General features: G+C 34.3%; 1 protein-coding gene across 2 annotated transcripts in view; it reads left to right on the forward strand.

The window, feature by feature from the left end:
- Window positions 1–2,928: 2,928 nt before the first annotated feature.
- The window catches only part of Gabrg2 (gamma-aminobutyric acid type A receptor subunit gamma2), an 81,581-nt gene continuing 64,162 nt past the window's right edge, over window positions 2,929–20,347 (forward strand). Inside the window, exon 1 of one of the 2 annotated variants that reach the window (XM_048435997.3) lies at window positions 2,929–3,302. In XM_048435997.3, coding sequence (XP_048291954.1) covers window positions 3,199–3,302 — 104 coding nt within the window. In that variant the 5' untranslated portion in view covers window positions 2,929–3,198. The remainder of the gene's footprint in view (window positions 3,303–20,347) is intronic. The other variant, XM_048435996.3, reaches the window with a different exon arrangement.

Below are 20,347 nucleotides of genomic sequence, written 5' to 3' on the forward strand. Positions count from 1 at the left end.
ATCTGTTTAACTATATAAAGATGTGTTACATTTGTTTCACCTTGTCTGCCTAAAGCACCTGATTGATCTATTGAAAAGCTAAGCAGCCAATGGCTATGCAGTAGAGGGTAGGAGGGATAGTAGGGTATAGAGAAGAGGAGGAGGAATCTAGGCTTCAGGGTAAAGAGAAAAGGGAAAAAGAGAGAGAGAACTGGAGTCAACTAGCTAGACATGGAAGAAGAAGGAAAAGAAGGACATATTGAATAAATGAAAGAAAGGTAAAAACTCCCGAGGCAAAAGATAGATGAAGAGGAGCAGGTTAAATTAAGTTAAAAGAGCTAGTGGGACAAATATAAGATAAGGCCAAGAATTCTTAACTAAATATATGTCTCCAAGTAATGATTTGGGGGTTGGCAGTCCAAGAAAGCCTGATGTAAATGTGGAAATACCAGCAAACATATAAAAATAGCTTAATTCAAAGACTAGTCATCAGATAAGATGATCCATCAAGGTACATTCAGGCCTACTAATCATAAATAACACAATAAAATTTGTAACCAGACACTGTAAATAACTATATGGACTCTTTTTACATGGGAAACTTATTCTATTATTGAGATAGGTTATATAATTTGTGGAGATTATTATGAGTGTGCTGAAGGAGTAATATATGAAAATTTGTGAATGATACCAACCATTCTGGTGGGTTTCATTATGTGAATGACTAATTGAATTAATCTGAGACAGTACTTTGGAATGCCTGAAATATCCCATAGGGGAGTAGACAGATTCCTCCCACACAAATATTTATGCCATCTAGAAAAAAAAATATTTTTGGTTTGTGGCCTACCTACTTATTTCATTTGACTGTTTAGGATATTCCACAAAGCACTCTTTCATCAATTTCTTCCAAGAATTCTGACTGGAACTTAAATGACGGGTTTATTTCTACAGTCACTCCAATGGGTATGGTTTCTAATATTGTAATGATTTGTAACTAGACTGTCCATTTGACTTATGTCATTGATTTCTTTTGGTAGGCATTTTAAAAATATGTTTGTAGGCCCTATTCTGCAAAACTATGATCAGATTAGATATAGTCACTAACAACACATAATTATAGACTGCCTAGGCTCGGAATAAATTAAAATTGTAGCAGTGAGGAGAAACCCTGATCTTCCTGCTGTAGTTAGGAATGGGGACCATTTTAGCAAAAAAGTACTTAAATTTGTTCTGTCTTCATTGAAACCACAGTGGAAAGAAATCTGTTGACTTCTGCTGTGGGAACTACCCACCTACTGGGACATGACCTCATAGACTGTTTACCTGGATGCGGAAATGCGTCCAGCCCCTTCCTCTCTGCTTCCCCCATTCGCTGTTAAGTTTGCTTTGGATGTGATCTTCATCCATCATTCAAGCAGAGAATCCTGTCTTTGTAAGTTTTACCTTTTAATAAACATCGGTCTATTTCTTAGTTCTGAGCTAGTGTGGAATTCCTTTATTTTCTTTAAATAAGCATCCAATCTTTCTGCCTTCAGACCTCATATGAATGCTGCTATTATTTTAATTGGATTTTGTTACATACCATGAAATAATTATGCTTAAGGCTAGTATCATGCAGGTTCCCTTGATGTCTCTGCCAGAAGGCATCTCCTGAACTTACATCATTGGCAGAAGTCATGACTAATTTTTCCTGCTTTGCTAATGTGTAATTTTGAGAGCAATGATAGACGCGGCATCCTATCATCTTGTGTTCAAGTCCCAGTCCCTGAACTTCTTGCTAAATTTCCGTTAGTATAGGATGATCTTCATCACAATAGTTTTTGGTTTAGGGATGGTGCACTGGCACTTTTCTATGAAGAGCTACAACGTTTATCTTACTTGTAATTTTTAATGAACCTTTTGCATGTACAATGCTGACTCTACAGGAAGTGGGAAGCACTTCACCACACCACTTCCTTCCCCAGGATATGAGAGTAGAGACTTCCTGCGTGGTTGGCAAACTAGGTTAGAATAAGAGAGTTCCAATGTCTTCAGGGCTCATTTGATCAAGAAAGAAATGCTACTTTCTACAATCTTTTTAAATACAAGATTGCATCCAAAACTACTAAAAATAAAATTAAGGAAAGAAATGGAAGTGTCTTGGTGTTGTTACATCGCCCACTGTTTTTGCCCACAAGTACACACAGGCATTAGCGAATCAGGGCCCTATTTTGTGATCCTTACTCAAGCAGCTGTCTCCATGCAGCTGTGTTGGTCAGCATTCCAACACATGAATAACAGACAAGGGAGGAGTAAGGTCCTGAGAAGCACAGGACTTTCCCCATGCTTTACCCTATCAGTATTTTCTGCTTCCATTCAATTTAAAATTACCAAGTCTTTCTTTTGCAGAGGGATAGTTCACTAGGCACAGCTACTCTTTTCTCACTGCCTGTTGCCCCTCCCCCAGCAATGCACACATGGCTTAAGATTACATGATTTTAAGATAAGAATTGTTCTCAAATCTGGCCAAACAAACCCTCTCCAGTGATTCTGTTTCTGAGCATACTGAAGCATCTTTCTCGCTTTTTTTTTTTTTACTTCCATGATTGGAAATCCTAGTATGTTGGTACAGGAAAGGGTTAAAAAGTGCTGGCAAGAAATCACGCATGTGTTAATGCCTGCTGCAGCTTCACATCTCTTCCACTTTGACCTCACAGTTAGTCTGCACGAGTTAATCACACAGAGCCTCTAGTGATTCCCCTTTCTATTTCTTTTAAGCAGAAACACAGCAGAACCACGCAAACAGAGCACAGCCCCATCTAAAAAGAAAGAAAAGAACAGAGAGCAAATACATAAACAAATCTAAAAGGACAAACCCCTGGGAGTTCATGGGAGCGCACAGGACATGAAAGTGAGCGACTTTCTGTTTCTCTCATTTGCCTCCCTGTGCATCTCTGCCTGTACCATCCCCCCTCCCCTCGCCTCAATTATATTATCCTCTCAGACTTGGAAGCTGCTGCCCGAGCTGACGCTTTGATGGTATCTGCGAGCGTTTGTACTGATCTTTATTTCTGCCCCCTGAATATTAATTTTCGAAGCTGGTAGCAATACATTTCCTGAGTGACGGGACCTACTAGAGGCAGGTGGGGGGAGCCAGCATCAAATCATCAGCATAATAATAATACAAAGGGGAGGGATTCTTCTGCAACCCAGAGGCGAGAGGAAAAAAAAAAAGCGATGAGTTCGCCAAATACATGGAGCTTTGGAAGCACAGTCTACTCTCCTGTATTTTCACAGAAAATGACGCTGTGGATTCTGCTCCTGCTATCGCTCTACCCGGGGTAAGATGGGCCGTTTTCAATGTTGTTTGGCTCTAGAGAGATGTGGGGGAGAGATAAGGTTGTGGAAGCAGGGAGACCACCCAGATTTGAGACACTCTTTTGGCATTTAGGCTTTATAATTTAGGGAAGAGTGAATATACGGGGTGGGAGAGAGACGGATGAGAGAGAAAGGACATGTTGGTTTATTTGCTAATGAACTAGGTTTTATTTGTTTGTGTCGTGTTTCTGAGCGCTATAGCTCACCTCATAGACTCTGTGCTCTGGGAATAGCATTTGAATTTGCTGCAATCTGATATGAAGTGGGCTGTGCTCGCGCACGCCAGCATTTGAGGCCATATTGAAGGCATTTGGGTGGGGGTCTGGTGGAGAAAATTATAAATGGGGTCCTGGAGAAGACTAGCGTGATCTGTGTGAAGGAGTATTGGGGGCGGGGGCAGCGCGTTTTCTATTCTACACTACAGTCTTCTTTGGTCCTGCACCTGAGTATTCAGTCAGCCAGGTTTTCTATCCAGCCCCATTGACCCGGCAGCTGATTTCCAGATGGGCAAACACGATTCAGCACCAAGGACAGCGGTCCAGCTTAGGGCCCGTTGTAAAGAGGCTTGCCAAACCACATACAGTATCAGGATTTCTAAACCTTGAAAGGACATCCATGTAGTCAGAAGGCCAGTGGGCCAAGGCACAGCACAGGAGTCTGGGGACCTTGCACGAGTTATTGCTACTCCCACCATCAGATGTTAGAGGGGCTACTGAACATAAGGTAGTGAATATAGTTCAATGAATGTTTAGGGAATTTATCTGGAACAGAGCTGGCCTGGCTGCAGTCTTGAAAACAAGCTCAACCAAAGGAATGCAATGGCAAAATCGTGAAGCATGCATGAGTGCACAGTCTTCCTGCACAAATAAAGGGAGAGGAGGATCCATAAAATTCCTGACCATGAGCGCTCCCTGAAATGTGTTTCATCTAGATTGTTTAGAACTTCTTTGAACTAGGCCTATGAGAGTAGAATCCCTCCAGCAGGCACAGTGTCTATGCTTCTATTCATGGATGTAACTCTCACCACATTCTAGTTTCCAATCAGAACCTACAGCAGGCTAGAAGTCCACTCTTTCATAGTATGCTCTTCTGTATTTTAAATTCAAATATTGTAAGAAATGCTTCTATAGCTGTGCCATCCCCAACCTCCAACAAAGACATAAATCTGTGGAAGATATCAAGACACTACTCCAAACTTTTCTTGGAAGTTAATGTAGCTGTTGTAATAGAGATAAACTAAGAGTTTAACTACAATAAACATTGAATTTAGATAGATAGTTTCATTAAAACACACAAATTGAAAAAGTATCTCAGAAGAGGAAAGCAATATTTATCAAAAACAATATTATATGTCACAGAATTTAGTAGAACCATTAAAATATTTTTTTCTATTCAAAAATCATCACACGCTTTCCTGTTACATATTTTATGTAAGTTTGTAAACTTTGTTTTGGGAATCAGAGTGCTCATAAATAGGGTATTTCTTCTTGTACTTCTACAAACCATGAAACCTGTGGAATAAAATCTATGTATGTTTCCTTCTTATTTCCATTCATTTTAGTAAACAATTTGCAACCAACTGCTTGAGTATATTCCTATGTGTTTCACCTCCAAATTATTCTATTTTACCCCTAAATATTATTTTATTACTTTTTATGATATGATAGCATTTATGATTTATGTGTTATGAAAATGCTCTGATAGACGTATTTTTGTATCCTCCAAGTAATGATAAAGCAAGTAGCCATTGCAGTTTCATGCAGTGAATGTGGTCAGAGTTTCATGTGATGTAGTCCTTTGATGATATATCTAAATACCTGAGTATGGATGGAGAAAGTAGAAGATTTGCTCTCCAAAGCTGTTGCAAAGGTGTGGCGTACAAAGAGTCTCTTATAAAAAAAAATGGAATCCTCAGATTCTATGCAATAAACAATAACAGGAAGAGAAAGGTGATGAACATTATAGAAGAAGAAACTTTAATAGACACTTTTAATCTATAACACTTCAAATAAGCTTTTCTTCCTATTAAATGACCAAACTCAGTTGGTCAACCCAACATAAAAGAAAAATAAATCATAAATTAAATCATCTGAGCAAGTATGTTGAAACCTTATGCCTCTCCTTTGAGTCAGAATTCCATAAACTTGAAATTTGCTCCACTGCCTTGTATCTTGTTTACAACTTGTGAGAATCACTTGGGAACTTACAAAAATGGAAATTCCTCAAGCACACGCTGGATGATTCTGAGTCATGAGGTCTGCGTGAAGTGTAAGAATGTTGATTTTAACAGGTTCTCAGAGTTCCTTAAGAAAAATAGGCCTGTTGTCTATTTAGAAAAGTTTATTTATTGCCCTAGTTAATATTCATAAATATTGTGTTTCCTACAATTTTATTCATCTAGGCATATAAAATCAATTTCTTATCCATTAGCTATCTAGTTGTATATTAATCAAGTATGCCCATAAATCAAAAATTAAAACTAAAAAGGATGTTACTATATTTATCTCATGTGTAAATTTTTTGAAAAATTTTGACATACAACCTACATAAATGTCTATATATTCACAAATTCTATATACCACAACTGCATATGTTGATAAGTATGTTATAAAACAAATTTAAAAATTTTGTAAATTATTTTAATATGAATTCATCCTACCACAGAGTTTTAAAAATTAATAAATTTTAAAATATAACAGAAATGATTAGGAATAGTAGGAAATTGGTATACAAAGAGAGACATTTTATTTTGATTGGCATAAATTATTTTATACTATATTTAGACTGACAGATAGTTATTTTTTAAAAATTAGTTAAACAGAAACACATTAGATTGAATTTTTGACAATTTCAATTTTTCATTTAAATAAATGATTTAATATTTTTACTGTTTTTATTTTAGAGGTTATAACATAATTAAATATCCCATATTCCTCTCTTGCTCTATGTCAAACTTATGGCTTCTTTTGAATTAATTTTGTCACATACAAATAGGTACATACATATTTGTTGTGTGTCATTTTAATGCTTATATTTATTTTGTGTTCTTAACTTTGCTGGATAAAGTATGTCAGATAAAATATTAAGAGTTTTGAATTTTTTAATGTCATTATGTTTTATACTGATTTTCATTTTTGTAGATTATCAGCATAAACATAAAAGAAATACTGTGATTTTTCAATATAACCATCTTTTTTGCAGAGTTAATCTTCATCAGCAAGCTTGTTACTCTACATCTTTACAAATGCTTTCCCTTATTTTTTTTCAAGAAAACTACCTTTGTTTTTCATAAGCACACACTATTGCTTTGGTTGTCGACATAGGCTCCTAGTTAGTCTTCTTTGAGCACCTACGTGGAAGGGTAAAAACAGAGGCTGAAAGTATGACTCAGAATTTGCAAGAATCCTTTCCCCACCACACTGTAGACCAAATACCTGGATAGCAGGCGGGGATTTTGAAACTGTTTTCTGTTTTTAAAATTTCACTTTGGGTAGTTCACGCTGAGTTACAGGTTGAATTACAGACTGTGCTACTGTGCTCGGCATCAGTGTAAAAATTAAGCTTTCATTTAATAGAATCCATAGACACCTTTCTGGTATTTTAGATTCATTTTATATTTAGTTTAAAATAATTTACCAAAATTTAAGTTAACAAAATTTTATAATTTCTTTTCAAGTAGGAAGGAAGTCAAGATTGACTGCAGGGACATCATTCCTGGTGTCCATATTGTCCTACCAGGCCCATGATTCCTTGCTGATTATAACATCTCAGTTCGTTGGACATGGATGTTTAAAATTTTAATCACAATGTAAATAACTCACAAGTAATCTTGACAAGCTGTCATACTTACAAGAACAGAGGGTAGATAAGTTAAAACCCAAATATCAGAGGTAATTAGTGACCGATTTAAAATAAAACTAGCCATGCTGTATGTGCACGTACTTTGTACGTGATACATGTATACTTAGCATTAAGCACAGATATTTTGCTATATGAATCCCAAAAAACACTCATATTGTTACTTCTGGCTATCTGTTGTCCTTAAGCCACCCACCTAATCTGTCTATAATTCTGTTTCCTAATCTGTCAAGCTTGGGTGATAAAGAGAGTTTCACCATGCCACAGTGAAGATTAGATACAATTGGCACAAAAATGTATGGTTCACTATATCTACACATAGGACAAAAGTTGATTTGAAAGTGCATATATATTTATGGTTGATTTAGAAGATGCCTTGCTTTCCTCTAATTCTACACAGCATGCATCCTGCTGGGGGTTGTTTCTAGAACACGGATGTGCTAAGCGCTTAATGTAATTGAGCCACATCCTCAATCAGATGATTCCTTCTCTTGACATCGACCTGAAACTAGCAACAACAGCAACCACAAGTCACGGAATAGCTATGCAAAGTGAAACCCTGGCTGTTTTGACACCAAATCTGGTTGAACTTCCAGACTGTTTAATTAGAACTTTTAATCAGTGTTCTGTAATCAATTTGGTAAAACCGTTTTTGAAAAATCACAAACACATGCCATTTCAATAAAGCCCAATTATAGGATATCAGGTACAATAGAGTCTAGAAAAGATATCTTAGCTCTAAATGTCCATTGGATGCATTAAAATATTTAATCTAATTTTTTTCTGAGGATTCTTTGAGATCTTAGTACTTACCAATTAGATCACCATTAAAAGCTATCACATTGTACTCTCTGGACAGGCATACTTAGACACATCTTACTATTCAATGGCTTTATACATTTAAGAACATACCAAATGCAATGGTTTAAATACAAAATTAGAATTGTATTTGGGGAATACATTTCCTATATGATTATGTGTGTGTAAGAAAGAAATAGTTCAATTTGCAATTCTTTGACTATGCAGGTCCTACTATGGAATGTCATCAGTAATTAAAAGTCTTTACTCTCTACCAAGCAAACTCACAGGAAAATTTGCTCAGTAGTTTTCTTTAATTTTTTTTTTTACAAAATTCTTAGAAAAGCAAAAGATGAAAAAATGAAGTTGAGTTAATAATGCTGTATACTAAAGTTGAAATAACATGATTTTATCAGTATCTGGAAACTTAAATTTTCAAATATGTATGTACTATGGGATGACGCTTTTAATTACCTGCATCATGCTAGAGCTTACTTAATTAGCCATGCTATGGGACCTCCTAATATCAAAGCATTGATGCTCTTATACCTGGAGGAAAAAAAAGAAGTTTCTGTTTCAGAGTATTAATTATAGTTTTAGTTTTCACTATAATGCTTATATCAGTGATCTTATACCCTCAATAGACTTGTTAGTTAGATGATGAGAATAACACGTTTTTCTAGAAAGAACTGTCATAACTTAGAAACAAGTTGATTAAAGGACCTAGGAATTCTTGAATATCAGCTTCAGGAAAGACCAAGATTCCTGTATACACAAAACACTGGATAAGTACAATACAATTCTTAGTGCTAGAAACGACACAGGTTGTTGTGAATTGCAAGAGGCCTCTTCATTTTGCTTCCCTGGGAGAGTTGTTCCTTTTTCATTTGTACTCTATACTGGATATTGAACGTCCTTTAAAAGAAAATGTAAAAGCCCCTGTTAAGTTACATATTAGTGGCTTAAAGTAAAAAGAAAACTTAACTCCCAATCATATTAATCCTTGTAGTATTATATTACGAGAGCATAAATATGGTAATAATTCTATATTATTATAAGATCATTGTACAGCTGTGCATAGATAAAGTACCATGTGAAGGGTAAATACGTAGCACTGACATTACACTCTCCACCCATTCATAAAGAAAACCAAAAGAACAGAAAATAACATAGCAGTGGGCAAAAAAAGGGATGTTTTTAAAAGCAAAGATCCTTTATAGTAACTGAAACCCTACCATGAATAAAAGTTCAGCTACAGAAACAAGTCTATGTAGTAGGGCATACAGAAAGTAGATTCTGCAATTTATTCATTCAATTTTATGGTAAAATGTCTCAAATTAAATAGACCATGTCAATATTTAATATATATTTGTGGTGTGGAAAAATAAGTGATAGACGGTCTTATGTGTTGTTTGGTGGTTATCAGTCTTTTTTTATAAGTTGCTTTTGCAAACGTACTTGGAATACATGGGTAGTGAATACTCTTCGCACAAAAGTTGGTATAGGTGAGTCAGATGTAGTGATACATGTCTTTAATAGCAGCACCCAGTACACAGAAGCAGGAGGAACTCCCAGAGTTCAAGGCCAGTTTGTTCTACAAAGTAAATTTCAGGACAGTCTAGGCTAAGCAGAGAGATCTTATCTCAAAAACAAAAGCAAGAGATGTATAAATCAATAAAATTTTTCTTAATGTAAAAAGGTCTATTTTTGAGTTACATTTGCTGTGGTGACTGAGTGTAGAATTACAGAGCAGCAGAGCCACAAGATCTGTTCTCATAGAGTTTCAATATAATGCATGTGGGTACAGGTTATGACCAGAAAGGTATACAATAATGATTAATTAGATAAATGCTATGTGTTACATGAGAGCTACATGATGCTGTGAAAGAACAGGTCGGGGTTCTAGTGTTATGAAAGATAGTCTGGGACAGAGGTTCACAAACATCAAAGATTCATCTGCAAATACCTTGTTGCACAGTTTTGGAAAACTGATGCTCTTTTCTTTTCTTGGTCCTCACAGTTTTAAGTATAATTCTGGAGTGACTTTTCGTATGTATAACAAATTTATACATTAATGATATTTATTTTTGAAGACGTCTACACTTTTTGAATTGTCCTAAGCCTTTCTCTTAGCATTTAGAAAAAAACTATTTAAACACACACACACACACACACGCACACACACACAAATACAAAGGGCAATGATAAAAGTCACACTGTGGTCTATTTACATACTTCCACTTCAACAACTTTCTATATATATGTATATATATATATATATATATATATATATTGGGAAGCCCTCTCCATACAATATTTGGTATAAACAATTCAGATGTAGTGATATTAATATATTTGTTATATAATGCTTGTAATTATATATATATAATATAATTGTTATATATATATAACAGTTATATATATATATATAAAACAATGTCTTATGGTTATATAATTAGCAATGGATATATATTTTCTATTAATTTATCGTTTCTGAGTCTTTGTTAATTCAATATAAATGGTCAAATACAGTTATAAAAGACATAAAAGATACCATGACCATCTGTATTCTGCAGTTGACTCCAGAAATATTAAAGTAAGGTAGTCTGAATACAACAGAGCCAAAATAACAAGGATGGAGGCATTCAGGTTTTAAGTGCAAAATGAGATATGTTATATAAAAGTACACATAAGAGTTTTTAGTTCCTTCACAATTTTCACCTTATTTTATTCTTTTCTAGAGTTTTTTTTAAAAGAAAATACTATTTTGGTAAAAATTATTCTAGTAGTTATGTTAATGAATTAACTGACATATAACCAATTACCTTCAAATTCCCTGTACAAAAACAATAAATAAATAAATAAATAAACAAATGCTGTGCTGCAAGGGTGGAATCATTTGTCAGTGCACAGACATAGCCACAGAAATGCAAATTTAAGATGTTATCCCTTTATTTGACAATCGATATGAAAATGTTAAAAATTATTCCTTTTTTACTTTCTATCTCTGGAAAGATCATTTTAATGAAGCTCTTTGCTCCCCACATGCCCAATAGCAATTTAATTAGGTAATGGAAGGAAAAAACTTTGATCTTTTCTATATTCTCTTTCTTCTAAACTTTGAAATCCATCAAAAGTGGCTACAAACCAAGAGAAAACAAACGAAAAACAACTCTTAAGCAATACATCCTAGCCTGTGACGTGTCTGTAAGAGTATAGACTACTAAACTGTATTTGGTTATACAAATTTGGTTATATAAAACTCATTTATATCTAGTCATTTCTTACATAGTGAGCCTCAATCACCTCATTTAATTTCTCTCTGGCAAGTCACTTTGAGTACTGACTGGTAAATATACTTGTCCCTATTACCTCTCTTGCTATTGCAGGGTCATTGTCTATTCCCTAGTCTTTATTCTTTCTTAAATGCCAGTTTCTATGCCAAGGAAATATCCTGTCTCCCTCTGTTAAACTCTAAATTTTGCGAGCATGCAAAGATACAGTTTTTTAAATTTTCTAATTACTTTGTTCTCTAAATTTCCCATCTATTTTCTTACCTAGAATGAGGTAATAAAACTGAGGGGGAAACTGTAATTTCTAGTATGCCTGCATTATTCATTTTAAGTGTGTTGCTTCTGTGAATCAGAGACTAAAATGATATGGACAAAAATTGCAGGAATATATATATATATCACTTTAGGAGACTCTTCCTTAAATATAGTTCCCTAAAATAAAACTAAATAGGTATTTATTTTCCAGTAGTTAGTAACAAACTACTGACATTCATTTGCTAAACAAAATTACTGAATTCATTAATGAGCTTGCTTATCTTGACAGTCAACTCGCTTTTTGTCAGAATAGATGTATTTATAGATGGTTGAAGAGTATTGGGAAAGATAAAAAGGCAAGGTGATATTTTCTGATCTGTGGTCATGACTATCTCTTCAATTTCTGTACTCCTCATAGAACTGATCATAGGTGGGAGACCATGTCACCTAGGTTATGGCATCAGCACCAAAAATATCTTTCTGACGCCATGTTTGCTCTTTACTGACTCACTCATGACAGAGAAGAAAAAGCCCCCAAACTAATTTTTCTCAATAACAACCTAGTCTAATAAGTAATTTATGTAAGATTTAATGAATAACAGGATGAGTTTTTCTTGATAACATTTCTTCTAATTCATGCAGACATAGTTTTTTTCCTACTTGTGAAATTAGTAATAGTGAAATTAAATGTCTATGTATTTTCTTTGGCGCTTATTTTATTGGTCAACATGATGTTAAGGGACCCAATGGTATTGCTTTTTGTTGTTGAATTTTAATACACCTAATTATTTTCATGGTGTGTTAGATTGAAGTTAATGGGACAATACTGTTGTTGGTTTTTTATGTGTTTTTGAGACCATGCTTTAATTTCCATTGATGAAAGTTTTTAGATGCAAAGTAGCTATGGAATGATTTTATTAATAAATTAGTAGAAGAGTTTTCAAGTTCATAACAGTGAAAGCTACTTCAAATTTCACAGTGTTAGAATGTATCATTTTCCAGTTATTCCAAAAGGTAGCAGTATAAAATAGATACATTTTTTCTCAGATTTCCTCAAATCACAGCTATGAAAAGCTTAGCTGGGCAACTATAGCTCAGAATCTCTCATGAGGTTACAGTCAAACCATAGGGGTCTACCAGTACCCACATGCAAAAAACTATCTGTTTCTAAGCTCTCAAAATTATGCACCATCATTCATGACTTATGCTATAGGTAACCAAACCAACTCTAACATTGTGGCAATGTAAGAGGAAATCGGTTGTCTTAGTGTGTTGGAACTGCTGTAAAAAAGTATCCTAGGCCACTGTTAAAATATTATGAATGGAAATTTTCTTCTCACAGGCTTATAGAACTGAAAATCTGAGGTTTGCAGGGTATATTTCTAATGAGAACGTACCCCTGCTTGGCAGAATATTTTTGTATGACACCGAAATTATTATATGTCTTTAAACACCAGATTCATTTTCTATTTTCTCTACATTCGCTGTATCAGAGTTTACCATCATTTCCCAATTTCTTTGAGACTAGCTATCTCCAACAGGAAATTTTCATGAAAGACTTACCACAGATTTTTAGAGCTGTTCACACACTTCTTTCCTATTTCATAGCTTAAAAGAGAGATCTTAAGTAGAATAATATTTACAAAACTAATTATAATTTTGAAGATGAGTTAATAAAGTGCCAATATTGTGGAATGAAGTGCAACTTACCAGTCATACATACTGCAAGTCAACACACACACACACATACACACACACACACACACACACACACACACCATTCATAGATTTAAATAAGTAGAAAATAAAAATTAACAATGTGTTAAAAACACAGATATGCAAGCATTCAAACATTCCTAACACTCACTATGGTGTTTGGAGGTTTTCCAGATGCTTTTATGGCACGAAGGTCTTTTACAGTTTTACAGATTCAGAAGAACAGTTCTCCCTAAACCTCATTGTTTTCCTCACATTTCCTTGCATAGTTTCTCTGATGAACAAACATCCAAGACACCCCTGCAGATGCACAGAAAGTGAGCGAAAGTCATTCAATTCATTCTCTTTGACTACTGATTTTAAGTAATTTTCCAAACAAACTCATAGCAGATGGGTAATTCTCAATAAACCACATCAAAAAATTTCAAGTGCATTAAAGGCATAAGTTGGAAATAAATGGTCTATACTTATTCTGGGAAACTAAAATATGATGTCCTGGCTTATAATTTACTTTCAAGACGACTTAACTGCTCTGTTCCTAGCACCATGAAAGCACTAAAGGCAGCTGAACAAGTTAAGCACTTGTTCTTATGGCACTTATATTAGAGAATAAAAACATACCTTTAAAATATAGTTACATATCACACATGATGACCTTATAGATCTACCTTCATAACTTTACTCATAACCAATGATATACCTATGTACCATCCTGTTTCACTTATTTCTCCTGACCCAAGGAAGTTCTATAACTAAGGCTCAATCATTTTTCAAGCAACTACATCCCCGAGATTCCACTCATGTTACCCTGGGCTGACATGGCTAAATATGTGTCACGATTCGATGAACTGAGTATTAGCTTTATGAGTTTTGAAGTGCTCTGTTGAATGTGGAATGAAAACAAATTCAAGTAGATCAATCCATCCCATCATCCCATGTCCTGACTTTTCTACCTTTAATACTGCACTTCCAGTAACTACTTGTTCCAGTCTTATCCTTGGCATAACACAAGCACACACACACACACACACACACACACACACACACACACACACACACACGAACCCTTTTTAAATGACAGAAACTTTACTTTACATCGGTGGTCGGGATAAACCCTTCTGGTCAATGAATAAGTCATTGTGATTTCTTTTTTGATTAAGTGAAGTTGAAACAATTAGGGGATTTAAAAAACACTATACTTATGAATAGAATGATTTAGAATAATAAAAGACGTTATGGGAATAGGGTTTTGATATAATTTTAGCACTAAACTAAAACCAGATGTTTGACACACTGTAACCAAAAGTAGAACAGCTAGAAGAAAGGGTTTGGGAAGTAGAAAGCTAAGTAGCCTGAATTGAAACTGTAGCTCAAGTAAAGGTTTTGAATTGGTGAAAATACTTCTGGACATCAGTGTCATTCTTAAAGAAGGCACATGGACATCCTCTAGAGAATAATGAATTCTGCAATGCACACACAAGTGTCAATAACAATTAACATGGACTGTTGTCCTCTTTCTTGCTCAGAAATCTCATCTGTCTTTAAATCCAAACAAGGCCAAGAATCACTTCTTATTTTTTATAGTAGTCTGGTTATTTCAAACACAATTTATTTATAACAGTTATAAAATTATCTCTGTATAATTAACTGATCTGTTTATACAGATTTAGTTTTGTGGCACTGAAATGGTAGCATTTAAAAATGACAAACAATTCCTCTTACACAAATTAAAATATTTATTAGTTGGTTGATTTAAATGTTCTAGGGCATTGTCATGGAAAGGATTAACAAACATGTTTTAATTTCATAGCTGTAAAATTTATTAGTAGAACTGGAGGTAGCAAAAGTAAGATCCAGTTTCACTGAAGACTGAGTAAAATTTTGTGATTAGGACATGTTACAGGTTTTGCAAATCCAGATTAAGAATTTTCTTAGGCTGTTTTAGGCCTCATAATAGTCACTCAGTGGCCACTGCCTCTTGACTGTGAAGTTAAAAAACTTGGAGTGTCTTGGTTCAAAATGCCATTAGTGCCCACAAACCCCAAAGCTAAGGATGTCATCAAAAAGAACCTAAAGCCCACAGCAGAGATTCCCTGCTTTACTGCCATCTGCTCATGTGATAGTCTCACCAAAATATTTTCAAATGTCCTGATTTACAACTCTCTCTTGTTTTAACTGTACAGCAATAGTAATTCACAATAACTCGATTTTGCTAATATTATGACATATAAAAATATCAATTTATTAATTTATGAAATGTAGAAACTGTTTCTCTTATAAACATTATATAAATGTTTTCTTCATTGTATTTTCCAATGAAGTCAACATGGTGACTTAAAATATGCTGAAACTTAAACTCCATAAAACCATTTTTACATTAGAACAGGCTATTTGGGGAAATTGTCCACTCAGGATGTTGTCATTCATATTTAGCTCATACAAATTCTCTCTTGTTCTTGTTGACAGCAGAGTTCTTAGTTGACATTGCTGAAATTAACCTGCACAGAAGTGTGAGGGACTGCTATGTGCTATCAATATTCTAAAAATAAATACTTAAACTGTCTAACAAATTTAAAAGAAGCCAAGTACTATTTCAGTAATAAAATATTCATCACTGAAGTCCCAAATTTAAGTACAAATATGATTCTTGGAAGGTCGTCTAAATTTGTGAAACACAAACCACATTAAAAAATTCAACATTTTGAGGTAGTAGCAATTAGGCAAACACACATTTCAATCTCAGTAAAATAAAAAAAAAAACACTACAAAGTGTTTAGATGGAGAAACATCAAAACAATCTTGTTTGAATGCCTTTGAATTTGATACATTTAACAATGTATCTGGACATATACAGACATATTAAACAATGTATCTGGACATATTTTATGAAATTACATGCCGACCTTCTTTTTCATACACCTGCCTTTAGTGACCTTCAGATTTCGCAGAACCTGGAAAAGTCTTGGCTTTCACTCACAGACTGCCTGGGAGAACACAGAGGTCATCCTGCCCATCTCTTGCTGTCTTATAGACAAATGAAATTTGTGCATGTGCATATTAATGATCTCATTTTTAATTTTCTCCTTGGTAGAAAAAGAAACAAAAGTTTTATCAGCTTCTTAAAGTGGTTTTTGTTCTGGATGGAAACGCTCATTTTCCCAGAAAACATTAAGATTTTAAAAGTGAAGAGACAAGTGTTTCAGAAGATGTAACCTCAATGTCAAGATGGATGTGCTGGGAGACAGATTAGTCATCGTCTTGCTCAGAGAAAGCTTTAGGATTGTCTTTCATGTTAAGTGTTGCCTTTCTCTACTTGCTCAAGTATTTGTCTCCACAAATAGAAGAGAGGTGTTTGATACCAGCATTGCACTTAACACTTCCTTCTGTCTAACTACAGCTGCATCTTCTGCATGAGTCTTAAATACAAGCTGATTAACTAAAGGACTAGAAGATTTAAACCTTTAAAGCATCATTTTCGAAATTCAGTCACTCTCCCTAGATTTCACAACTGAGTGACATAGAGTAATTTATACATGGAATATGTATTTTGATACTTTAGGTTTATCTTATCTTAATTAAAGTTGTGTGTGTGTGTGTGTGTGTGTGTGTGTGTGTGTGTTTGTGTGTGTGTTTTCATGTGAGTACAGAATACAGTCGGCATGAACGTCAGAGGTTTAGGGTTGTGAACTGGTTGATATGGGTGTTGGAACCTGACTCACGTATTCTGGAAGAGTACTATGTCCTCAGAACCACCGAACCATATCTCTGCTCCTGCTATTTACTGAATATTTTACAAAATGAAAGCCAAGCACCAGTGATTCAGTATAATGCTATAATCTCGATAAATTCATTTAAAAATATTAAAAACTAGGAAATTAGTCTCACTTTTCATAATAGATGACAGCTGCAAAGTAATTGCAATAAAACTGGAACCATGTTACTAAGCTTTTATTACCTGAGTTTTTTGTTTATCAGACAAGTTGATTTTGTTACTGCTCTTTTAAAAAGTAGATTATCAATCTAAAAACAAGGGTTGAATACCAATTACAGGCAACTGAGAGTTTTACCAAATGTGATTAGATATGAAGAAAGTAATTTAAAACTGTAAAACTTTCAAAATATGTTGTTTAATGTCTTTTAATATTATGTCTCTGAAATTTCAAGTTGTTCCCTCAGAATGACTTCAAAGATTTAGGTCAAAAAAAGTTGTCTTAATAGGACACAACTATTAAAGATAATGCTTTTTTTCTTATTGTCAATGTACTTTGGTTTGCATAACAGAAATTCTCAAATGAATATTTACTCCAAAACTGAAATGTGGAATAGAAGTTTCAAATGTCCAAGAAAGTGTATCCAAAAAGTTCTGTGTTGTTTCTTCATTAACTGTTAAATTTCCCACACCTCAAAATCATTTGAAAACCTAGATTTTTACTTTCTTTGATCAGTTAAGATATAATTAAGGTTTTCCTTCAGTATTTGTATTTTTATAAAGACTTCCAAATAATTTTAGCATGCAGGAATTTTCTAGATCCTGTTTAGACATTTATTGTGGAGGGAGTGGTATTTTATGCTGTCTTGGATGCCATAGTTATCACATATAAAGAAATTCATATTATTTCTTCCTTGAAGCAATCCTTGATGGTGTATATAATCACACCCCTCTCTTCAATACATTTTGTGTTTTATGTATCTTCCATTGTAAAATTGACCTTTGATTTCCAGACAGAAGAGAGCAAGTCATGCAGAATCTGAGGATGTAATACTGCTAAACTGGAAGAATGCTTACTTAGCTTGTCGAACACCTTAGGTTTGATCCCCAGCACAATTATCAAGAAAATAGTACTTTCATCAGTTTTCTAAACAAGGACATTGAATTTCCTTATAAATAAATGATTAAGTAAAACCATGCTTATTTACTAATTTTATACTCACATTTCTTCATAATTATGTTTAATACTAAAACTCTATTTCTGTCTTATGAGTTTCATGGTCAAGAATTTGTTGCTTGTGGTCTTAATTTTATGCTATTGGTACCTAGAAACTATTTCTAGTGTGTGCCATGTACATCATTTGCATATCCACACACAGGAATGGTTGGTAGTTAATGATATTAGTGACTTACAGACAATAGAGTGTAACAGAGGCAGTTCATCTACGCATTAGCATTAATTATTTATGAAAGCCCCAAAAGGAAATTAACATGATTTTTTTACTATTTTACAAACAGCACATGCTCTTAACTGATCCATTCAAAATTTTAATAACAATATTAATTGGAAATCTTAGCAAATACCAAGGAATTAGATGATTTTGAAAGATGCTACTGAGGTCAGAAATGGTTCACGGGAGTTCTAATTTTCTTATGTCTAACTTTGTTGGTTAAATTGGGTTACGTTAAGCTTTCTTTGTTTTGTGAAATAAAATGTAAATAAGAACACAAGGCACCAATAGGGATAGATGGAGTATTGCACAATGAAATAAAAATATGTCTTTATCAAGCAACTCTGGAAAGAAAATATTATCACAAACCCAGGAATCTATTTACCAGTCTCTGTCTTCTCTCCCTTGCCTCCAATTAACTGCCATCCTCACTTTATCACCAGAGTGACATAATCCTGACATTAAAGTTTTTATCACATTTTCATGTATATGTTTCCATGTGTTATTTCCATATGTTTCCATGTGTTGCATGTTTTGTTTAGGTTTTTATTTTTCAGATTTATTTTGCCACTTTTAACTACAGTTTGTTAACTTCATTGAGACTGAGCACGGACTGCATGAAGATGCTGTATTTTATCTACCAATTCCATTGTCCATTTGAGTTACACTCATTTCTATTGATCAACACAGTAATGGGTCTAAGAATGTCCTGATGCATGTCTTTTAGAAGCTTGGTAGATAGCATTATAGAATATACAGATGCCCATGACAGACAGATAATAGCAAAAATATTTTCTTCCTAAAGGTGTATGAAAGTGAATGTCATTCCATGACATCATACAACTTTTGAGAAATGTTCAAGTGAAATAAAAGCAAACCATGACAAGAACATTGTCCCAAAGACAATAGCTCATGGCATTGTGTTCTAATCCTAAAACACAAGCTGATTGCTCTTTCTCTGCAGAAACTCTGTTCTAAGCAAGTATTCCAGTTGACTTCATGTTTTGTTTCATCACCTAGTGCATTTCAATCTTCTTTTGATATAGGTTAAGCACACTCTTTGTGGGAAGCTAATTTTAACCACAATTTAATTGAGGGATAAATAATCAAACTGAAAATCTAAGGCATAATTCACCGTCTAGCTAAAGATACCGACTTTCAGTACTTCCTCCTCCTTGAGACCTTCTCTGAGCTTTGGAAAGAAGTAGTCACTCTTTTTAGAGCAAGCTTTTGTACATGTTTGTCTCTCTGATGAATTTAAACAAGAAAGCAGGAAAAGGAAGAGATGTCAGTGACTTGTGACCAAATGATCAAAGCAAGTGTTTGTTTTGACAGTATGCAAGACAATAGGAAGAGACAAAGAGAAAGGGTCTTATTTTGTGTTGTTATTGTTTTGTTTTTATTTTTTGAAACAAGTTTTCATTATATAACCTACATAGTCTAGAATTCTTACAGTCTGGACTGGCTTCACACTCATGGAATCTTCCTGCTTGGATTTTTGAGTGCTGGGAATATAGGCATCAACAATCATGCTCAGTCTGAACCTATGGGGTTTTTCGTTGTTGTTTTTGTATTTTTGTTTTTTAATTCACATTTTAAAAATTGTGCCAGCACACAATGAAGTCCACCCCACCTGTCATAATTATTTATGTTCCTGTTTTCCAAGCTAATTTGGAGATTCTGACAGCTGTAGTCAAGATTAATTTCAGCTAATGAAACATTTGTGATGGATTGTTAATAAATATTTTGCATATTATGCACTGGAATATATGTCTGATATTTGATTCAGTCAGTGTTGCACTGATTAACAGATATAAACCTAATTGAACACACTGAACTATTCGCGGGCTAAGAGTGTCATTCCAAGCTAGGCAATCTACTCTCAGAATGATCTGCATGCATGCACAATTGATGCCCATTCACTGAAC

Source organism: Myodes glareolus, chromosome 9 (assembly GCF_982192425.1).
Source record: "Myodes glareolus chromosome 9, mMyoGla1.1, whole genome shotgun sequence".
In the NCBI taxonomy this organism is placed as follows: domain Eukaryota; kingdom Metazoa; phylum Chordata; class Mammalia; order Rodentia; family Cricetidae; genus Myodes; species Myodes glareolus.